The sequence below is a fragment of the Phaethon aethereus genome (genome assembly GCF_964289735.1).
Source record: "Phaethon aethereus genome assembly, chromosome: 5".
Taxonomy (NCBI): domain Eukaryota; kingdom Metazoa; phylum Chordata; class Aves; order Phaethontiformes; family Phaethontidae; genus Phaethon; species Phaethon aethereus.
In genome coordinates this window covers 28,543,554-28,565,891 of record NC_138579.1, presented here as the reverse complement: position 1 = coordinate 28,565,891, position 22,338 = coordinate 28,543,554, and the positions used below count along the sequence as shown (strand labels likewise).

General features: G+C 39.0%; 1 protein-coding gene across 1 annotated transcript in view; it reads right to left on the bottom strand.

The window, feature by feature from the left end:
* The window catches only part of SLC25A21 (solute carrier family 25 member 21), a gene marked incomplete at both ends in the record, with an annotated part of 261,849 nt that extends 239,732 nt beyond the window's left edge, over positions 1–22,117 (bottom strand). Inside the window, one exon of the mRNA XM_082001041.1 lies at positions 22,051–22,117. Within this exon, the coding sequence (XP_081857167.1) occupies positions 22,051–22,117 (67 nt within the window). The remainder of the gene's footprint in view (positions 1–22,050) is intronic.
* Between the last annotated feature and the right edge of the window lie 221 nt (positions 22,118–22,338).

Below are 22,338 nucleotides of genomic sequence, written 5' to 3'. Positions count from 1 at the left end.
GTGCCAACAGGTAAACAAATCAGCAGGTAATGGAATTATAACAAAGCAAGGGAAAGAGATTCCTCCTCTGCCTCTACCAAGAGGGATTTAAACCTGCCTTTATCATCTCCAGGAGCCTGCCCTAAATACTAAGCTACAATAGAAGAACTGTAGGAGGTAAGTTTCTTCATTCCCTTCTGTTCAAATCAGTCCATTTTGCATGAAGATCCACTTGACCAAAGGCTGTATACTATCTATACTAGTGGAAGAGGCAGCAAGTCTGGACTGTAGTCTCAGCTCTGAGGAAACATTTAACACTTAAATTGAAACCTCCGTCCTTGCTCCACAGTCACACTTAGACTAACAAGCACACCACCTTTCTCAGCCCTTTAATTTCATGCAAAAGGTGTTCAATACAGAAGGCTGAGAGCATGAGCTGTTCCCCACAACTTAAAGTCAATAATGCAAGCTTGAGTTTTCACAGGCAGAGAAGGAGCTAAACTCAAGTCTCTTGCATCGCAGTTGAGTTGATCTAACACTGGAGAGCTACAGAATGCAGAAGCAGGACAAAACTGTGGGGAACTATCTTTCTCCCCACAATGGTTTATAGAAGCCTGATTTTATGAAGCTGCTCTAAACACATTTGCTGAATGGAACCCTGCAGAGAAGATGAAGGATGCCTACCTACACTGTTAATCCTAATACATCTTTGACACAAGTAAGTCTACAAACCAAACATTTATGCGCAGTGAATCCAATTGAGAACTGAGCTCTCATTCAAATGAAAACTGAAAGAAGCTCTCAGAATCCAAAAATCAGGCACCTGGTCTATAAAAACAACTTCAATTTAAATCCTAAAGGTCTGTAGCCCTTGGACTTCATTTCTTTCAAGAATGTTACATCTAGTATTTCAGCTAAACAGTTCTGTTTTGTTTTTAAGTGTATGTACATCTGTCACATCCAGGCAGGTAAGTGTTAAAAGCAATGGTTAAACAATAGGAGGTTAAAGTATGCAATGCAATAAGAATGCTTAGCATGCCCTGACACTCCAATTTCCTCCCCTCCCCCCTTCAGGCATCTAATTGTTTGCTTTTCCTCCTACATACAATAATGAAGTACAATCAAAGTGTGATGACAAATGATCCCAGGGTTTGCATTCTTCAGAATATATTGGCATTTGTAAACTAAAAAAGAAAGATAGATGTAATCAGCCACCCTCAAACAAGAAAAAGATCTAGAAGAATATGTTGGCAAAATCTTCAAACCACATTAAGCACTAATTTGAAAGTATGTTTGAAAGGAAGAAAGAAAAGCATCTAATACCAGTTTATTTGTGTAACAACAACTAGAAACTGAACTTGCTAGACATATTTTGAAAGATGGAAACAATTAAAATGCATTAGTGATCTAAACAGGCACTGCATTTTCAAAGAAAAGAACTTTAAACAATCAAGGTTACACATACCCACATTTTGTTGACTAATCCTCACCTTCCATTGATCTGCTAATATTCAGTACTTGTATTACATGGGAGCATTGCATCTGTGCTTACGAAAATTCACAAGAGCTAAGTCTGTACAAATATATTTGCCTATGGAAATAGTTATATATTACCATGAGAAAACAACATCAGCTGCAGGATGGCAATTGTTTTGCCTCTGTTTGACCCTTCTATCCAAAAAAACACCACAGTGTTCCAGAGTGGCCAGGCCACACCGTATCATCAATGTAACCACTAAATAGTCAGCTCATTCCACTAGTAAATCAAAATGGACAAAGTATGCTGAGAGGACATGTTACTCACAACTTCCTCTTCATTAGTAATATCTTGACAAAAAGGGTAAAGGACTCTGCATGGGAGCAGGCTTAGCAAGGAGACGAATGATGAAATAGTATTTAAAATAGTTTTAAATATTTAATACTTAAGTTCAAATAAACCTTAAATTAGGGTTTAACATAACCTGCACTGTTTGGAGTCATGTTTGAAATGCAGTACTTCAGATTTCCAGACACTAACAACCCCTCCTTCAAAACAAGATCAAGTCATTCCAAAGCCCAAGCATGAACAGTTAAAAATAGACAGCTTTAGATACTCACTTTTGACATGCTGCAGTCTTACCAGGCCACAGACACATACAAGCTTCAGAAAATGCTGGCACGTCTTCATAACATACTTCCTCTCCTTTTTTTGCATGCTTTGATGAGCAAAATTGTTAGCATTTATGAGCATCATCGTTAGCATAATAGTAGCACACAGTGAACTGTTCATGCCTACAAGCTACCATTTCTAATCTTCTGAAAACAGACATCACTACAATGTTAAGGTTGCTTTTAGTCTTGAGGATTTTATTAGCAGAAACTTGGCTATAGAGGATTATAGAGAGTTGGAGATTTCCTGACTGATTTTTTTAAACTGTTTTTGATGAGGCATAGTTCCAATCATTACCTTTGGTGGGAAATTACGTTTAATTACATAAGCTATATAAATGTTTTAAGAGGCCATGTTAATTAATACTTTAAGAAGGGGGGTAATCAGAGCATATCAGTCACTACTTTAGACCCAAGGAAGAAAATCAACATATCAGACTTTTCAAATAAGGTATAATATTTGCAGCTAATATACAAGAATTTAAAATACCAAACAAAAAATAGAGGTAACACTTCCCTAGTACTAGAGTACTTGAATTTTAGTAACAAAATAGTGGTAATTGCCCCATGAAACAGCTTCATCATTCATTAAAAAAGGTTAAATGGTAAAACACTGAAGACAAAGAATAACAGTCTACTTCATAACTCTAAAATCACCATTGATACAGCAAGTAGACAGATTTCACACACAAGCAGTGCCGTCACACTATATTCTATAATACTTATGTTTTCATAGTGATACACCTTGCTCCACATGGTCTGGAGCCAGTTTTCAGGAAATTCCTGCTTCAGAGGAAGAGAAAATAAAGTAGTGAAATAGGACTTTGACAGGCAACAGAGAATTAGCACTAGAAAAATACAAATGATGTCACCTTTTAAATATCAACTTAAGGAACAAACTTCAGACAGATCTGCAGTAATAAATACAATCACAGCCATTAGAGAAACAAGTAGACAGTATACACAACACAAATGTATCATACTCAGCCCTCCTTCCAGCCCTGTTTCACATATTTGTGACAGCTATTCAAATGCCTTAAGTATCAAAGCCTTCACTTTTAGCATAAAATAGGTAAGTTCTGGCAGTAATACAAGCTCTACCCCATTTTTATTAAGGGTTATGCTCTTAAAACTACCACTATTGATGTGACTTTCAAGAGAAATGAAGAATTAAAAATGCATACGCCACTAATACACGGTGTATTATTCTTTCATACTATATATGCCATCATATTTCCCAGAACATTTATATCTACTCATGATTTAATAGGTGTTCAAAGTTACACAATTGCCACTGAATTCTCCTAATAGCTGTGTGAGTCACAAGGACATAGTTTATTAACAGATGCACATTCTTGTTCAGAGTTAGAAAAATAAGTGTACAGTGAAACCATCCAACTGTAAAAATGCTGTTAGAGAGGGAAGGAAAACTTCTGGAGGAAAACTAGAGGGTTAAAAGTAAAGCATCTCAGAATAACAAAGATCTGTCATCTGCAAGGCTGTGTTAGTAAAAGATTAACAACATTACAATATTAACTATATAAGCGAATATGAAAACAAGAAAGCCAAGACACAAGTAGTCAGTGGAGCTTAGATCTTCAAACTTCAGGGCACAAGTAGATGCCGTGCCAAGTGACTGTATCAGTGGGCACTGCGTCCACAAGTGCAGGACCACCAAGGTCAGCATCTGGCTGCTTTCCAAACACAAGGCCAAAGTTCCAGGTGTTCAGAGGCACTGCTCCAGCTCCACCAAGAACACATTTAGACTATAGATCTTCCAAACACAGAATCAGAGTTTTATTGAAGCCAGGGAACTCGTGCCCAGACACATATAACATCAGTGACAATGTCTGAAGGTAATATAGTATCTATGAGTGTTTATAAAATTTTCGTAATTACTATGAAAGCTTGTAGCTTCCAGACTATGAATGGCTCAAAAGCCAATTTTTTCCATTTTATCTAGAACACAAGCAGTATTCTATGTGAAAAAGTTTTGCTTAAACATTTTTCAACCAAGTTTTATATAACAGAATTTTTCAACTAATACCATACTTTCTGCAACACCTACAGACTGATCTTTAACTATTTCCAATAGCTTCTTAATTTCAATATTTTTGTCATAAGACATAATTATCTTTCTATAGAAAAGATTGCACATAGAATCTCCCTTGTATGGTTCGGCTTCTGTTTGCACACATGAACTCAGCAACACCACAGCAGTCTGAGTGTCCTAGTAAGCAATTTCCTTTTTTTGCCAAACGAGACAGCAGAGAAGCACAACACTGCCATCTCTACCCTAAATGCTGAAGTACACACACAAGAAGATTACAAAATACAGCAAAGAAGAACATATGTAAAGGCTTCTAGATTTATGAGCAAATTAAGAGAAATACTGTCTGGCAGAAAAATTAAGTTTAACCCATCAGCATAGTGTATCAGAAAAACATCCAAGTCATCAGCCTTGAAGCCTAGAGGGGACAGAGCAAGCGAGCTGAAAAAATGCAAATTCCCCTCACATTTCTAGCCTCAGCCCCTGCCTGCAAGTGACTAGCATCAGAAGGGCAGAAGACAAACTTGAATGTGTGTCTATGCCTTGATTTATCTGTCAGTGTTCCAGACTAATACAAACTGTGACGGTTTTTGTAGTGATGGACTTAAGCACTAGGAAGCAGACGACTAGTGACTCAACTGCCACAGCTGCAATTTGCTGGTTTTTCCACACCTCCTGTCAAGTGGGTTATACACTGAGCAAAATGCAATATGAAGCCTAAAATACATTCCCTAGGCCCTAAACTCAATTTATTAGTAGTATATGTTCATCAGTATACCCATAATAAGAGAAGAGTTTATTAAGCTCCTTCTTAAAAAGCTGAGTAGAACCTTCCTTCCCTCTTAATCCTCACACAAAGCTGAGCAAAGTCCTTTTCCCTGGTGTGGATTATTTGAATATGTATTTTCCTTTAATGGTGTTTGTTAAAGCCTTCAGGTTACCTGAGAAGCAGGTCCTACGATGGAAAATATGGTAGGTGACAAACAGCTTCATTAGCTACCACAATAGAGCAAGCAAATTAAATTGTTGTCTAAGCTTTGGGTGAAGTTCAGAAGCAGAAGTCTTCTTGGCACTCACTGCAGCCTGATAAAACAGGTAAGCAATCCAACAAGCCAGCTGCTACCAGAACCATTACCTACTCTTCCTCCACTGACTGGAAATTCCTGTCAGCTCCCACAGTTCAGGCAAATCAACTGACAGAAAACTAACCCTACCAAAAGCAGTTAGATTTGTCACTTAAGCTCCTTGGATCAGTTCCCTAAAAAGTATCATTTCAAAGAGTTCGCTAACACAATAAGAACAGGCATTGATAAACAACACTGCCTCTCTTCTCCATAGTTTGATGAGGAACATTGCAACAAAAGAAAAATATATAATCAACCTAAAGGCACCCAGAATTTGTGCAGAGTTTAACCCAGATAGTGACACAAAAGCCACTGAGATGAAAACAAGTAAAATGAGAAAAGCATTCTTGTAGGTAGCCTTTAGCTAACAAAAGAAACAGCGCTCACACAAGCAACTTTATCCCTACCAATAACACAAGTTAATTGTAAAAGCAAATAAAAATGGAAAAATATTAAATATCAGACTGACAGGCACCCTTTCTGGTGTTTTAGTTTTGCAAATTCTTGGTATACAATAAGATGGCACACAGGACTAACCTAATCAAGGAACAGCTGGGACAGGAAACTTCCAGTAAACAAGGAAGTTCAACATATAGAAAGTTTATGCTTAGCAAATAGGGAACCTTCTTCAAGACACAGCCTGTAAAGCTTGGGAGTTTATTGCTTTAGGCATCAGAATGAACAGAAGGATCCGAGTCAATATTTACTGGCTACAACAGGTGTGAAAAAAGCTCAGGGCCTTAACCTATTTACATAGTTTGTAGACATAAAAAAAGGAATAGTTAAGACACATACAAGAGGAGATACTCTGGTGGAGATCACTGATGGCAAATATTTGCCTCATCAGCAGGTTTGATACTATCAGGGTTCTGGCAAGAACACACAGGAAAACAAAGCACACAACTGTATAGAGTCAGTGCATCCTGCCATTTAGGTGCTGCTTGGCACAGAACAGGTTTTAGAAAAATATCTGTCACCTGATGTTCTACATACAAAGCATGGCGAGAGTTTTAGAAAAAGCTGGAGTTGCTAAGCAGGAGGAAAACAAATGGAACTTCCATTGAATGGAAACAGACCTGGAAGAGATGTTAGCACTATCAGACCACTGCCAACCTACATCCTTCAACTAATGAGGGAGAAACACAAATATGTGCCGGGCAGCAAACAATGGAAGGAAACTTGTGCTCAGTCCAGCCTCCAACTGAAAACCAACCTAAGATGACCAATTTTGATGCAAATTGCAGTAGAAAATATCACAGAATCACAGAATCACAGAATCACAGAATCACAGAATCACAGAATCACAGAATCACAGAATCACAGAATCACAGAATCACAGAATCACAGAATCACAGAATCACAGAATCACAGAATCACAGAATCACAGAATCACAGAATCACAGAATCACAGAATCACAGAATCACAGAATCACAGAATCACAGAATCACAGAATCACAGAATCACAGAATCACAGAATCACAGAATCACAGAATCACAGAATCACAGAATCACAGAATCACAGAATCACAGAATCACAGAATCACAGAATCACAGAATCACAGAATCACAGAATCACAGAATCACAGAATCACAGAATCACAGAATCACAGAATCACAGAATCACAGAATCACAGAATCACAGAATCACAGAATCACAAGGTTGGAAAGGACCTTCAAGATCATCAAGTCCAACCACTAATCCAGCGCCACCATGTTCCCTAAACCATGTCCTGAAGTGCCACATCCACACATTTTTTGAACACTTCCAGAGATGGCGACTCCACCACCTCCCTGGGCAGCCTGTTCCAATGCCTGACCACCCTCTCCGTGAAGAAATTTTTCCTAATATCCAATCTAAGCCTCCCCTGGCTCAACTTGAGGCCATTTCCTCTTGTCCTATCACTAGTTACTTGTGAGAAGAGGCCAACACCCTTGTTGCCACAATCCCCTTTCAGGTAGTTGTAGAGAGCGATAAGGTCTCCTCTCAGCCTCCTCTTCTTCAGACTAAACAACCCCAGTTCCCTCAGCCGCTCCCCATAAGACTTGTGCTGCAGCCCCCTCTCACCAGCTTCGTTGCCAGCTATGACTGAAATAAGAAGCTTCTATAGACATGAGTTATAAGGCAAGCACTGACAGTCCTCTTACATGAGTTTCAAAGTCTAAACTGGGAAGTCAAGACAGAACAGAAATGCTGTTAGATAAATGTAAATAGACTCAGATAGAAGATGGCTTAGCTCACTTAGTACAATAAACACAGGAGATGTTCTTTTAATATCTGCAGAGTCCATAAAAACCCTGTTCCTCACACAGCAAGGCCACTATTTGCAGACTGATTACAAATAAGAAACTATTTCTAGGTATGCACCACAGATCCTTTGGTAAAAGGCCAGTGAAGCCAGGTCCAAAATACAAATGTCCATGTGACTTGACATACATAACTCGGGGTAAAGGAAGTCAAATACTAGGAAGAATTTTGTTTGAGAATAAGTTCTAGAACAGACAGAAAATAACATACATTAAGAACACTGCAGCCACGAAAGAATTCATGGAAAAGGATGCCAGTGGTACATCAGAATAGCTCTCCTCCTCCCTTGCAAAGGTTTACATTTGTTGGATGGAAACCAGTTTTCTACAAGACTCCAGGGTTATCAGTTTTTGTTCTGCGCACCACACAGTTATTATCACTAAATACAATATATGTCATCCAGGAGTACCTGGCAATAGGTTGCACATTTTAAAAGAACAAATTCGGAGCTGGCTAGATTTTTCAGCTATGAGCTCTACAACCTGTTAAAGAAGTCTTTCCACCACATAAACCAAGAAGGTAAACTATAACAGATATAGAATTCATTATCACAAAAGCCATTTCCTACAGGACTTTTTTTAAATGATAGCAAGTTTCCCAACATTTTAGCCTAATGTCCAAATGTAGGTGGGGATATTGATTCAAGTCTTGTGCAGGATTTCATAGAAACATCACCTTATAGATTGTCTCAGATTTACAAGTAACTTCTAAAAAATAGCATTTCTAATAGTTAGAATCAGTAACTTAAGTGAGATGGGATCTTTGGTGGTCAGCTGGTCCAATACCCTCTCAAAGATGGACCATCTTTGAAATTCAGACTAGTCAAGGCTCCATCTGGTCCATTAATCACTCTTTCTGTATTTATAATATTGTGGAGAAGACTGAAGATTACATATGAATCACATATTGTTCATCCTCAATTGCTGTAATTAACCTCCATTCTGCAATAGTTAACACAAAAGTAATTTTTTGTGATACAGTTTAGATTTTGGAATTTAATATTTATCAAGGTTATTTAAAACTACTCAATCAGCAAAGTAAAATTTTGAACTACCATGGCATAAAGTGAATATTCTTCCAGTTGATGTGTTTTAGTCAAAGCTTCCAAAGTCGCTGGGACAGGAACCATTTACCAGTCTATCCTACCAGACAGGAGCTTTCTTTAATAGTCCCCATTCTACTCCTGCAGACTTCAGTGAGTTATAATTAAAAATAAGGCCTGTTTTATTCAAATATTTGATATATGCTTTTAGGCACCCAGTTTTAGGTACTCAAAATGGAAAAAATAATTTTAAAGTTATTTGCCTACATACCTTAGGGACATCAGCCCAGGCATTGCAATACTTAGAAGGTTGTTGCCTGACTTCAACTGGACACTTAAGAGCAGCCAAGCCCACAGCCAGTGAAATAATTTAACAGGTCCATTCCTGTATATATACAGGGAGTAGCCCCCTAGAGCTAGTAGTGAGTATGTTGACATGCTGGACACCACAGGACACCTGACAGATCCAGTACAGTTCAGAAGAGATTCAGAGAAAGAGTAACTTTGACTTATTTCACTGGAATTGAGATACTGATTAGTCTCATGGTTCAGACACCTCCAATTCCCATAGAACTAAGGAATGACAGTTCCCCCGAAAGTACACATGAAAAGTTAATGTGCTAGAGCCCAGAAAGCAAAACAGTTATGCCTAAGGTTACCCTCAGCTAAAAAAATTAAATCTGTTATGTCACCTCCCAGGAGACTTGACTGACCACCAGGGCCACTGCATATACAATTGCTCTCCCATGTTTGATCTGTACCACTATGCAAAAAATGACTGCAATATTCAAAGACTTAGGAGAGCAAGAATAAACCCAGTTTTGCAGCCTAGTAAAAAAAGACTATTGGAAAAGAGGATTTTTTGGGTTCCTTGTTTTCCTGGGCTACAAGCTAAGCCAACAAGGGTCCCAATTCTTTCACTGGTCTCATGAATCTCCTGGGTCTGTTCTGAATTGTTTGATAAGCCAGAGGTGCCCAGTTTTTGCTTATGCAGAATGCAGGCAAGTCTAAATCTCACCAATAGTCAAAACTATTTGTACTACAAACTTGAATACTGAAAGGTTTACAAAACAATTAACAAGCATGTAAAATACATTCAAGTTCTACAAATAGTTCAGCCATCATACAAAATGTAATACAATGATTTATTCTTCTGTCTGAATTTTATTTCTTAACCATAGAGTTTGTAGTCAAAATAAAGACATAACAATCTATCCCTAATTCCAGTTGCACTACATAAAGTTCCAGTCCTATTGACATCCCACTGAAAAGGGGATTTATAGAACACTGACTCAAAGTTTTTCAATTCCCCACAGGTTTTGAAATTAAGGTTTTGAAAGACTAATTAAAACATAGGAAATAGATTAAGACTAAACAGAAAAAGCCCAGTTTAAGACTGAGCTAGTAATTCTGATACCATCTCTACTTGACTGCAGTGACTGAAAGATACTACCTCCACTCAGCACACAGCATGCATACAGCTCAGTCTGAGTAACAGAGTAGTATTTAGTCCTTAGGGTCCTCTCTATCTTAAAAATAGTTGCAAGATGCACACATAAGGAAATAAAGGACTACAGGCAAGGAGAAAAATATTTAAAAAAAAAATCACAGTTAAGGCAGTTAAAACCATCTCTTCCTTCTTGGCATTATGACCCTGCTTCTCTACAAATTGCATAAAACATTCATAGCATCACAGGCAAAGATTATTTTGCAGTCCAAGTGCCAAGCATCCAATTAATGTTTTGGTGCAACCTTTGCATCAGCCTACAAAAGTATTCTGCCAGTAAAGTAGTAATTGGGGAAAAAAGATATTTAACAGTGACAAGAATAGTTATGTGTCTATTAGTACAGTACTTCAGTTACTATTACAAATGGCAGAATTCCAGCAACTCAGTAACTTGTTTATCTAAACACATTAAAAGCCAGTGTTGCCTATATAAGCATCAAAAGACTGAAGATAATTATTTTTTTGTCAATCAAAGACTTCAACAGGTTAATTTTGACAATTATGACTCGATGAAATACTGAAGACTTTTCCAAAATCTTGTTCGCTGTCACATATTAGACTACCATAGCCATCCATACTACGACATTAACCACAGCTTGAGAGAAACTATTACTTGTTCAAAACCAGAAAGTGGTAAAAACACTATCCACTGTTATGTCCTGTTAGGCAGTCTTCAGCTGATACTACATTAACTTCCACCATAGTCTAACAAGTTTTGGGGAAGATATGACATGGTAAATTTCCTTTTGAATTCAAGGAACTTTTGAAGAAGTCTGTTTCCCATTTAGCTTTCCAATGAGAAACAATATTTTCATTTGTAAACATACTGTTTCATAATCAGACATTTTGTGCCTTTGAGGGTCCCCCAAAATAAAGTCTACTGAACTCTAAAAACTTACTTTAAAAATAAAGTAGTACCTTTTCAACATAAAGCTTTCAATACTTTCTGCACCCCCCCACAATCTAACATATAAGGAAAGATTTTAAGGAAAATTTCATCTAGTGTCCAAATATAACTTCACTTTAAACATGAGGTCATCTAAACATCTGTCTCCAATATCTCCCTAGGGATTTAAATCAAAAGTCTGCTAAACATGCACAATCATTTTGAAAATAAATAACAGAACAAATTTAGTCTTGATTATGATTATCATGCATTTTAAAAGGAAACATTTATTCTAATAAGAAAAGTCTGAACTAATTTAAACTTTATGGACATTAGCTTAGAAGAGTTTCATACGCTAATTAAGACATTTCTTTCCATTTAGTCTAGTCTAACAATATTCATTGTTTTATATTTGCAGAAAGCCCATATGTCTTCTTCCTCTCTTTTAGAAATTTCTAATCAATAAAGCTATATTTCTTATGATATTAAGAAGTACAATTTTGCAGACAGGAGATAAGTTTGGTGAAAAGTCAGCAGAAGAGATTGATGTCTCCTTTTTGTCATCTACGTTAGCCATCTTCATACTTCATACTAAGAAAGAATATGCATATTGTGTCTTGATACTTTTTTTACTGCTTAGAAAAAACACAGTAGAGGCTGTTTTAAGCAAGAACTGTTTCATTACCCAGTCAGCATTACAGTTTTGCTATGTAAAATTTTTACTAACAGGTATAAGAAGTGGCAGCCATGTCTCCCCTACTTAATTCAACAGCCCCAACCACATTCAGAATCATAATCCCATTCAGGGGAAAAGAATGAAACTCTCATTCATACACCACCATACTTTAAAAGGCCCATTGCTTTGGCTCTGTAACTACAGACTTGGAAATGAGTGAAGAGCAGGACTATGAGGACTCTCAAAGGTCTAGGGTTCTTCCTGAGAGCAAGTCTTCTCAGATACTGCCAATTGCTTTACATAGGCACTCTTGTTGAAGAGGAACTCTTCCAAGGGTGAACTAGTACAGCAATTTAGAGACAGCTACTACCAAGGATATGATCACAGAAGCACCTAAAAACTGTGCTAGACACAATGTTTAGAACATGCAGCATGATCAAGGCAGATGCTCCTGTTCACACTATTACGCAATTTGGACACAAGAAGGGTATATATACTCTTACAAGATTGTGCTGACACTTGTCAGCATCTGTAAGGCAGTGTTTTGGAAAACAAGTTCCTCTAACAACCTATAAGTAGCCTGATGCTTTGTTTTCTACTTGTTGCCACAAGGTTATGTTAAGCACATGTGTATACATTGTCACATGCAAGGCAGCATTGCAAACTTGCCTGTAGAGCAGATATATATATGACCAACCTAAACAGCTAGTGTATCATCACCAACCTCAAGCATTCACAACCTCACAGCTCAGATCCCAAATTCATCTAAAAAGCATGAGAATGATCTTTAAAGTTTGTTTGGGTTTTAGGTTCTTAAAGCCTCTACAATTCATCATTTCAAGCTTTAATGCCACAACACTGAGGATAAGATTTTTTTAATTCAAGTTTTAATGAAACCTTCAAGTTTTCAAACTTAATCACATAGCTCCACAAGCTGGAAGAGACATAAAATATCACAAAATCCATAATAAAGGCTTAAATTTGGTTTCTGTGTTTATGATTATGACAGTTGGAACCATCATTTGGGTTCTTTTGTTTTACCATGCCCTTCATGTTTTACCAAGTTCAGCATACTATCTGGAGTCAGCTGAAAAAACCAAGTTGAGTAATATTTGCTACACGTTCAAAATACATACTAGTTTTGAAAATAAAGCCTCTAACAAAATATTAAGAAATAAGTGCTGGCAATGGAAAAAAAATCAATCTTAACTCCATTGCAAACACACTCAGCATTAGCTCTAGGAGGAAGTGAAATAAATAGTGTAAAGAATTTTCTCAAACTGAAAGACTCTCCTTTTGCCTTTGGCAGTGTTGCTCTTTGGGGACACCAGCTATACATCAGCACACTTCAGTATAATAAAAACAGCAAAAAGCCCAGGAAACTAGGATAACACCCTGAACTGGGAAATGATCCATTGACTAAAGGCTGAAAGATGACCCATAAACTGTTTCCTGCCAAAAATTGGCAGATTGAAAAGGATCCAGAGGAAAACCAAAAGCAGCTGTTAATAGTATAGTTCAATAACTGAAAAGCAGATCTAAAGGCCAATTACTCCTGTGTTTCCTTCCCTGCTGTATGGGTGGGACTTCAACAACATTCAGACTCTCAGATATAACCATATTTTCTCATCAGAAATTCACCACTATGATTGAAGCCTTAGATGTTTCAGATGTGAAATTATATCTGATTGTAATGAACTCCCAGGACAAGACATGCTGCAGGAAAAACAGCAGGTACTTACCCTGAAACTACTCAACTTTCAACACAACCAAAGTGGTTTACTGGTACTACAGACATTCAGGACAGAAGCTACTATTATATAATGACTGATATTTAACACTTCCTTGCACAAAGGATAATGAGGCATCAGAGAGTGGGAGCTTCTGATTATAAAAACAGTATTGACTTATTTTATCCATCAACAGGACCAGTGATGGTTTCCACAGGCAGCAAATACCGATTCATGTCCTCAGAGGGGGAAAAAAGTTAATTACATATTTTCAACACCAGTTGAAGAACAGATTTAAGGCATTTATGATCGAGATGCAGATACTTGAAAATAGAGGCATCCCTATAATGGAACTATTGTCAGTTCTCTCCATTGATTGCAATATTGGTTTTCAAGACTTCCAGGTTCTAGTGATGTGACTCCTATCTGAAAAGGAAGTGTTTTTTCACTTTTAATTCATACCAACCCTAATTATAATACTTAGGCCAGTCTGAGTAGTTTAGGTTAATATAACATTTTGCAGAGAGAATTTCAACAGTCAATCTTGTAACAGATAAGTTCTTCCAGTCTCAGTGGTACTATTTTGAGTGTCTTCCACCCTGCTCACTTGAAAAGTAAAAAGCATAAGAATGAATGCTTACAAGTGTAAGATGGACATCCAAGGTAATGTCACAAACTGAGCAACAGCTAAGGGAAAATTTGTAGTATCATCACTTAACAGGCAAAATCCCAGATTTTCTGCACAGAAGTAACCAGAATTAGTTTTCTTTTTCCTTTTTACAACACTGCTACAGAACCACATAAAGCATGCTTTTTGATAGCAATATGTTTCTCTACGTAAGAATTTTCTTATTACATAATTAGCCTTCGTGTTATGACAATTTAACATGGATTTGAACATGAACATCAGTCACTAAGCACAACTGATGAAACAAACAGTAATAAAAAATTGTTCTCTGCCCCAGTGTAATCTTTGCTCAAAGTTGGATCAACTTCTCAGGACTGCCTCTGCAAAACATATTTTGCCTATCAAATTTACAACAGGCATGCTCTAGTTTTAATTGTTTTGACTACCCATTTGCTTTCACATGTATAATACAGACTATTCTATAGTATTCTTTAGCTCAGAAATCTGACAATGTTTAGAGTTGCAATGAAATATTTAGAGTTGCAACGAAATATTTAGAGTTTGTTCTGAAGTACATATTTTTAAGCTTCTGTGCTTTGCTGTAGGTCTCATTCCTGCCAATACTTAAAAGAATTAACATAGATTTACAGCACTGTGTAACACCAGTCTTCACATCATTCATAAATAGGTATTGGGAGTTTGAAGAGATTTCTGCAATATCAATGTTCAAATAATCAAGATAAATTCCTCACTTGGGAAATCAGTAGCTAGTTGCACATTGATTCCACTGGGCCAGGAGTTTACTACATAAATCGGAAAACTTGGGATATCTTAGCCTTAGGACCATCTTTTGGCCTTTACCAATGATATATCACCGTTTACAATTTTTGCAGTTGATTCAAGGAAAGTCAAATTCAGTGCCATTGGGTTTGCAGTACACATATGAAAACAGCATTTATTGATAATTATTTGTTTTATATATTTAAACTTTGCTTTCACATACAATCCAAAATGATATATGCTAATCTTATCACCTGCAACAGCTTCAAGATACATTTTTATTAACCTTCACCCACAGGAAACAACCCCATTTAGCACCTTAGTGTAGTATTGCACTGCCATCTCGTGGGGAGTAGAGCAAATGAGTATGAGTAACTTCATTACTCCTTAGTTTTTGAGGTTTGGGGTTGGTCATTTTGCCAGGGTTTTTTGGGGGTTTGAGAAAAAAACTTGTTACACTGAAACAAATAGAAAATGTATAACCTTTCTCAAAACCCTTCGGCTTACCATATATACCAAACCTTAAGGATAGGTGTCTTATTGCATACCCATAGAGGATTCTGTGCTTAAGGAGTTGTGTCCCCATTGGCTAACATGCCAGACAAAAAGCTCAGCCACCTGTTTGCTTTCCCCAGTGTTTCTCTTGGAACAAAGACAGAATAGGACTAATGAGTTTGCTGCAGGATGCTCAAACCCACAGTGAGTATCAGAGCGAAGTAACAGTAGCTTAGTTTGAAATTTAACCCCCAGGTTCAACAAGCATTTTGTCATGAGTAATTTCCAAGTCCACAGATAAAATTCTTTACAAGATCCCACCTTCTACCAAAAGTACTAGACACAACAGGTGTCATGACATGTTAAAAGTTATGAAAACTTAGTTTATTATTGTCACTGTTATATAAACATGCAAGAATTACTTCTTCATATCCTAACCCCCATATAAAAGCTATTACGTTAAAAAAACACATAGCTTGAAACACATTTAAGAGTTACAAATGGGTGTTCATAACTTGTTAGGGCACAGCAATGACCTGATTGAACAGCAGCACTTCACCTTAAACACTACAGAGGTTTCCATTTGCTCCATTTAAACTAAAACTATATTGCAGTGATATTGTTTCTTCAAATTACTTCACTGTCTGAAAATATAGGAATTTTGCTAGCTGCCAGCTTCACACAGTCAGCACAAGTGTAACAAAAGGCCACCGGGATTTCATCAGTTTCCACTAAAATTAAACAGTTTTCCAATGCAACTCCACAACACTTTTAAGGAAGATGCATATGAAGCACACAGTCCAATCTGTCTTTCAGATTCAGGGGTGAATTTTTAGTAGTATCAGCTGGTAGAAAAGGGGAGGCTCAGACTGAAAAATGTTACAACATTTTTGTTGAATCCAACACCAGGTAGTACACTATCAGTTTCCAGCCTAGCAGAGAAAATTAGCTTCACTTGTAGGAGCAAGTGCATTCCCTTGGACTACTTCAACTTGTAGGATGTTTCCTTGAAGCTAACACTATTTGACTGATTCCCACACTTAGGTTTTTAATATAAACAGCCTTTGTCAACATCCAGAACACCAAATACTGGCAGTGAAAGACAATGAGCACATACTGTGGTCTTGGATAATATTTCAGCCTTAAGAGACTTCCTGAAGAGAAAGGTTTAAGCACTTTAAAATATTATGGTTTCAAGTCAAGATAGTTACAAGGTTTAGCCAAGTACTTCACTAGTTGAAATGACCTCTGAGTATTAACTGCTTATTTTAGTAACATATGAATGCCAACTGCATAGCTTAAAAGCAAGAAAAAAAGCAGCTAAGAAAACACAGAACACTCATCCTACCTTTAAATCCCAGAAAAATGTCAGCAAAATAATAAAACCAGTTAGTTAACATTTCGGGGGTGGGGGGGGAGAATTAGCCAATTTTGCTGCTGTTTAAAGTGCTTCCTGTACATCTATCACACTCCCTCTCCCATTCATAGGGACCACATAACCTAAGGTGTCTCACAGAATGCTGACTTGCATACCTTGTAGTGATGTTTGTCTGCCTAATGCCCCTAGTGATAGGGAGGCCAAACACTGTTTTTAGTACTGTATTTGCATCTGGCAGTCCTACTGACAATTGGATTTCCTGTTCAAAGGAGTTGCTGTTATCCAGGATAACCAACTTTGTCTACTCCTGAAATAAAACACCTCAAAAGAAAAGGTTTGGACTTTTAAAGAAGCTTAAAAAACTAGACTTTCAAATCCTATTAGATTTCAATGCAGCCAGAAACCTAACTCTTTCCGAACAAAAAAAATTGAAGCCAGGAGTCCAGACAAACCTTGCTGTTTCATGAAATATGAACAATGGGGTGGAAAAAAGAGACCAGCTCCAGTTATTCTTACAAAGTTAGGGGTTTTTTAACTTTGACTCTGACTTTCCCTATATTCATTTTGCAATGAGAGCCAATAGTTCATGTTCATTTATTAAATGGAATTAGGAAAAGAAACACACAATTACAGCAGAAAGGTACTTAAAGATCACTTCAATATTGCAGATTTGAAAAAACATGTCATCTTCGTATTATCACCTAGTACACATTAAATTCTTCAGAATTTTAACTTCAAAATTAAAAACATTTATACATTATTTATGAGAAAGTGTTTGGAAGAAAGAGAGATGAACGTAAAAACTAAATATAATGAGGTTATATTTATGTTACCTGTGTTCTTAGCTAATCATCTCCATCTCCATGCCTTTTGCTATCAAGGGCAAGAACAAACCTATACCAAGTAGCAGCATCCTAAAAAAACCTTCAGGGTAACTATATTCAGCCACTTCCTTTCACTCAGCCAAGAGTCATCTGTGCAATTGTTTATGATGACATTTACACTTCAGACTGACTGAAGACTCTTTTAGAAGGATGTCTTGGCAAACAGACCTGGGTATCCCACAACATACTTTGCAGTATTCAATTGCTCTCCTTGAGGAAAGGAATCTCCATGGATTTCGTATGCAAAATTATTTTAATTTCTGCCTTTTCCATACAGGCAGACAAAGCAAGGATTTTTTTGATCCTTGTGAATTAGAGAAACAATTCTTCCTATGACTTGAACCCTGCCTTGACTGGACTTCTCAAAAAAAAATTTTGAAAAATTGCTATAAATCTAAGGGAATTGAGTTAAGAGTCCCAAGGTATTCTTTTCACAGTGATTCTTAATTTAGAGAGTTTATTTTCTGTTTAATTTTTTCTATAAATTCCACACATGCCTTAGTTTACTAATTAACCACTAGAGAAAAGAAGTATGCCTGCAGTTCACTGTACTAGAAGGGACCAAACTTACTAACAAAGCGTGCCAATTACATTTCAATCAAAGTCCTGTTCCTCACTATTGTCATACGCCCAGGCAAGCAAACAAAACCAAGTATTTTAAATTATGGTATTAACCTCCATTCAGGAATGTAAGAGATGGGAGCAAACTGAATGCCAGCAGAAAGAACTCTCAGCCAAGACTGAATAAGACTTCATTCATATTTAAGATTGAGTTCACCCTCAGGAAGCAGAGTTAATTTAATATGAAGTCAAATTACAAGCCACATGGAAACAGATGCACCCCTTACCACAGACATGAAGTACACAAGGTCCTGTCATGCTTGAGTTTTATAGTTCAATTACATCAGAGAGCCATTCAAGTTTATCTTTAACTTAGAAATGCCTCAGACAGCCAATGGTATGTATAAACCTTTTCCTTTACAATGCTGAACACTTTCAGGTCTTCCTTCAGCATGCCACTATCTTCCATTTTATCAGAACTGTAGACTAGGGGTCATGCTTGATTTCTTTCTTTCACCTTCCCTTGTCTTTAAGTCCATGAACAAGTCCTGTCATCTTCCATAAAGTTTCAAAAATCCCTTTCTTCCTGTTCTGACAGCTTAAGGCTTATCTCTAATCATTTTCCACTCGACCTAACAGAATCACTTCTTATCAGATCCTTTTGCATCAGACATGCAGATGCTAAATAACCTCTCATTTTACTTAAGCAGACAATATTTCTGACCCTTCAACTACACCCATCCTGCTGTGCAGTTCATTCCCTGACTACCTCACTACTTTTCTATCATTGTTTTGACACACCAACTTACAGCTTCATACATTCCTTGTGCTTAACTGTATGAGTTAAAGTGATCAGAACTTCTTAAAAATCTAAGTTTAAATCTAAAAATCTAATCTTAAAAATCTTAGTTCACCACAACAATTTTTTTTTCCCCACACAGTTTCCTTCTAAACACCAGGCTGTTGTACAGGTAAAGCCATGCTAGGGTACCTGTGACATTCACATGAGGCCAGTAAATATGACAAAGCACCTACAAGTGGCCTACATCCTTTTGCAGAGGCAGCTAAAAGCAATATAGAGTGACCAAAGTGATACTGGAAAACTAAGTTCAGGCAACAAAATCCCTCACTAGGTTGAAATACTAAGTACATGCTCAACAACTCACACCCTCCATCCTTTCCTTCTTACTTCTACCTATTCCATGTTGGATCCACACTACCCTGAGAAATGCAAATATTAGACTGAAGACCTCAAAGATACAGCCTTCCTCTTCTGCCTTTTCTGTAAACCACCAAGAAAAACACCATTGAGTTTTAAGCATGTCAGGCAAGTTTTCAAGTTTGATCCATTTCCCTCTAATACCTTCGAACTCCCACTTTGAGCCAAGCAATAATATTGGTAAACCATATGCTTACCAAACCCTCTGGCACAACTTTAGTGTTGTTCAGACCTCGAGAACAATTCTTGCTGGTTTATTTCAAAACCAACAAGTAGAAATTTCTGTACAGATTTAAGGTTAGTGACGGAGCTAAGGAACCTGCCTGCTCGACAGGAGACTAAGTAAAAGGATGCAAGCATCTGTGCTGGTTTTGGCTGGGATAGACATATAGCATTGATAATACAGGGATGTTTTAATTACTGCTGAGCAGTGCTTAACACAAAGTCAAGGTCTTTTCTGCTTCTCCCATGATCACACCAGCAAGTAAGCTGGGGGTGCATGAGAAGTTGTGAGGGGACACAGCTGGGACAGCTGAGCCCAGCTGACCAAAGGGATATTCCATACCATATGACGTCATGCTCAGCACAAAGCTCGGGGAAGGAGGAGGAAGGGGGGACATTCGTAGTTATAGCGTTTGTCTTCCAAGTAACTGTTATATGTGATGGATCCCCGCTTTCCCAGAGATAGCTGAACACCTGTCTGCCAGTGGTGAGTGGTGAATAAATTCATTCTTTTGCTTTCCCCATTAAACTGTCTTTATATTAAGTTTCTCACTTTTACTCTTCCAATTCTTTCCCCCCCCCCACTGCAGGGGTGGGCAAGCAAGCAGCTGCATGGTGCTTAGTGGCCAGCTGGGGTTAAACCACAACAGCTTCTTCAAACAGTATGTCTGTGGACTAGATTCAACAGGCTTCCCATATCATACTTTTTAAAAGTGTTAGGTGCAGATCTGTTGCCTCCTTGAATTGAGAATTCTCTCACCTTAACATACAATGCCTACCAGATCAGCAGTTATCATGCTGCCTTTTCCCTACACCACCCTCAAACACACTAATTTTCCAATTCTAGTCCTTCTGTAAAACTCTGCCTTTAACTAAATGGTAATTGTCTTTCCAGTGTGTTAGTCCATCTGTCTGTACTTCTGTGAACAAAGAAAGCCTGTAAAAAAAACAGGCTACTGCCAGAGAACGGAAGATACTGAATTTGATCAGTCTGAATCACTAAGGCACAGGCCCACTGCTATGGGCAGATAAATGTGTCATCTTGCAAAACACCTCAGTATACCTTCAGGTGTGAAGAGCCTTCAGCATGCTAGTACAGATAAAACATTTCCTTTCTCTCCTAAGGGAAAAGGCGGGGGGGGGGGGGGGAGTAGTACCAAGCAGAAACTAAAAAAGCTTTAAGATTTCTAAGGCTGCAGAAGAGCTACATAAACACAGTCACACAATACACTGGAAGGGCCAGGACAGCAGACCTTTCCAATTCTGCAGTGTCATCTTGCTGTGACAAAGCAGAAAGCTGAAAACAAAGGACATGCAGAGTCAAGAGCATGAAAAGGAAGCGCTCAAATGTGTGCTGGTGGCAGGAATGCATAAAAGCGGATTTAGGGGCAGCAGGAGAATTAGTGAACAGAGCACCAGCTCACATGCAGTGTCATGGCCACACAGTACTCACCCACAGAAGAATTTTGCTTCTGCCAAGGCATTATGTAAGATACAGTAGTATTACTATGTAGCTTTCCTCTTTCAATTAAAACATAACATGGCAAACAGCATTTTAACCTCGAAAGAGACACTAAAAGACACATTACATAGTTGAAATGCTAACAAGATTTACATATATGTACTGAAGAAGCAGGACATTGTGTAAATATTCCCTACATTGCAGGCTGACGTAAAGATTTCAGATTGAATCTGATTTAGGGAAAACAAACTGAAGTTAACTAGCAACACTTTCCTTGCTAAGCAGATGTATATGGTCTCGACACTTGTAGCTTGCAGTATAAGTAACGCAAATTAGTAACCGCGACACTCCTGAAAGTATTCAAAAACACAGAAGCACACTTCCACTGTAGCCCTGCGCAGGTTCCTCTGAAAGGCAGGCGACGGGGAGTGCCACGGGGAACGCGTTTGGGATGAGGAGCAACGCTTTCCGTCCCGCATCAACGCGCTGCTGGCGGGTCACGCGGACTCGCAGTAAGCCCACTCGTGGAAGCCACTGAGCCCACCTCAAGCAAGGAGCAGCCGGCTGCCGCCCACCACAGACGCTCCCGAGAAGAACCGCCGGCTGTTACCGTTGAAGGGGGCCCGCCTGCCCCCCTTATCACCCGAGGAGCTGTAGGGTGTGTTTAGCACAGATACACCGCAGAACCGAGGGTGTGCCCCCTCACCCCTCCCCGCGGGGCCGAGCACGGTGACAGAAGCTACTGCCGCGGCTCGGCCGCGCCGTTCCCACCCCCGGGACCCCCGGGCCGCTTCATGGGCCCGCCCGCGCCGCCCGGCGGGGGAGGAGCCGCCGCCAAGCCAGACCGTTCCCCACCGCCGCTCCTGAGGAGAGTGGCGAGGAGGCGGCGGCGCGGTCGCCTTCGCTTCAGCTTGGCGGAGCGCCGGCGGGGACGGGCAGACCCTCCCCGCCCAGGAGGAACGCGCCCACTTACCCGCCGAGCCTCCGGCGACGACTTGGTGAGAGGCCTCCTGCAGAAAGCCGCCGGGCTTCCGAGCCATCCTCGCCCGCGCCGCGAGGCAGCCAGCGCCTGGAGAGCAGCTGCCGAGCCCGGGCCGACTCCGCGGTGGGCGGGTGGGGAAGGGGGGGGGGGGAAGGCGGGCACCGCAGTTATCTGCCGGGTGGTGTGGGGGGGTGCCGCGGTAAGACCCGGCAGGATGGGGGCGTGCAGGCCAGGCCCCCGCACTAGTAAAAGGCGCGCGGTCGCGCAGCGGCCTTTACT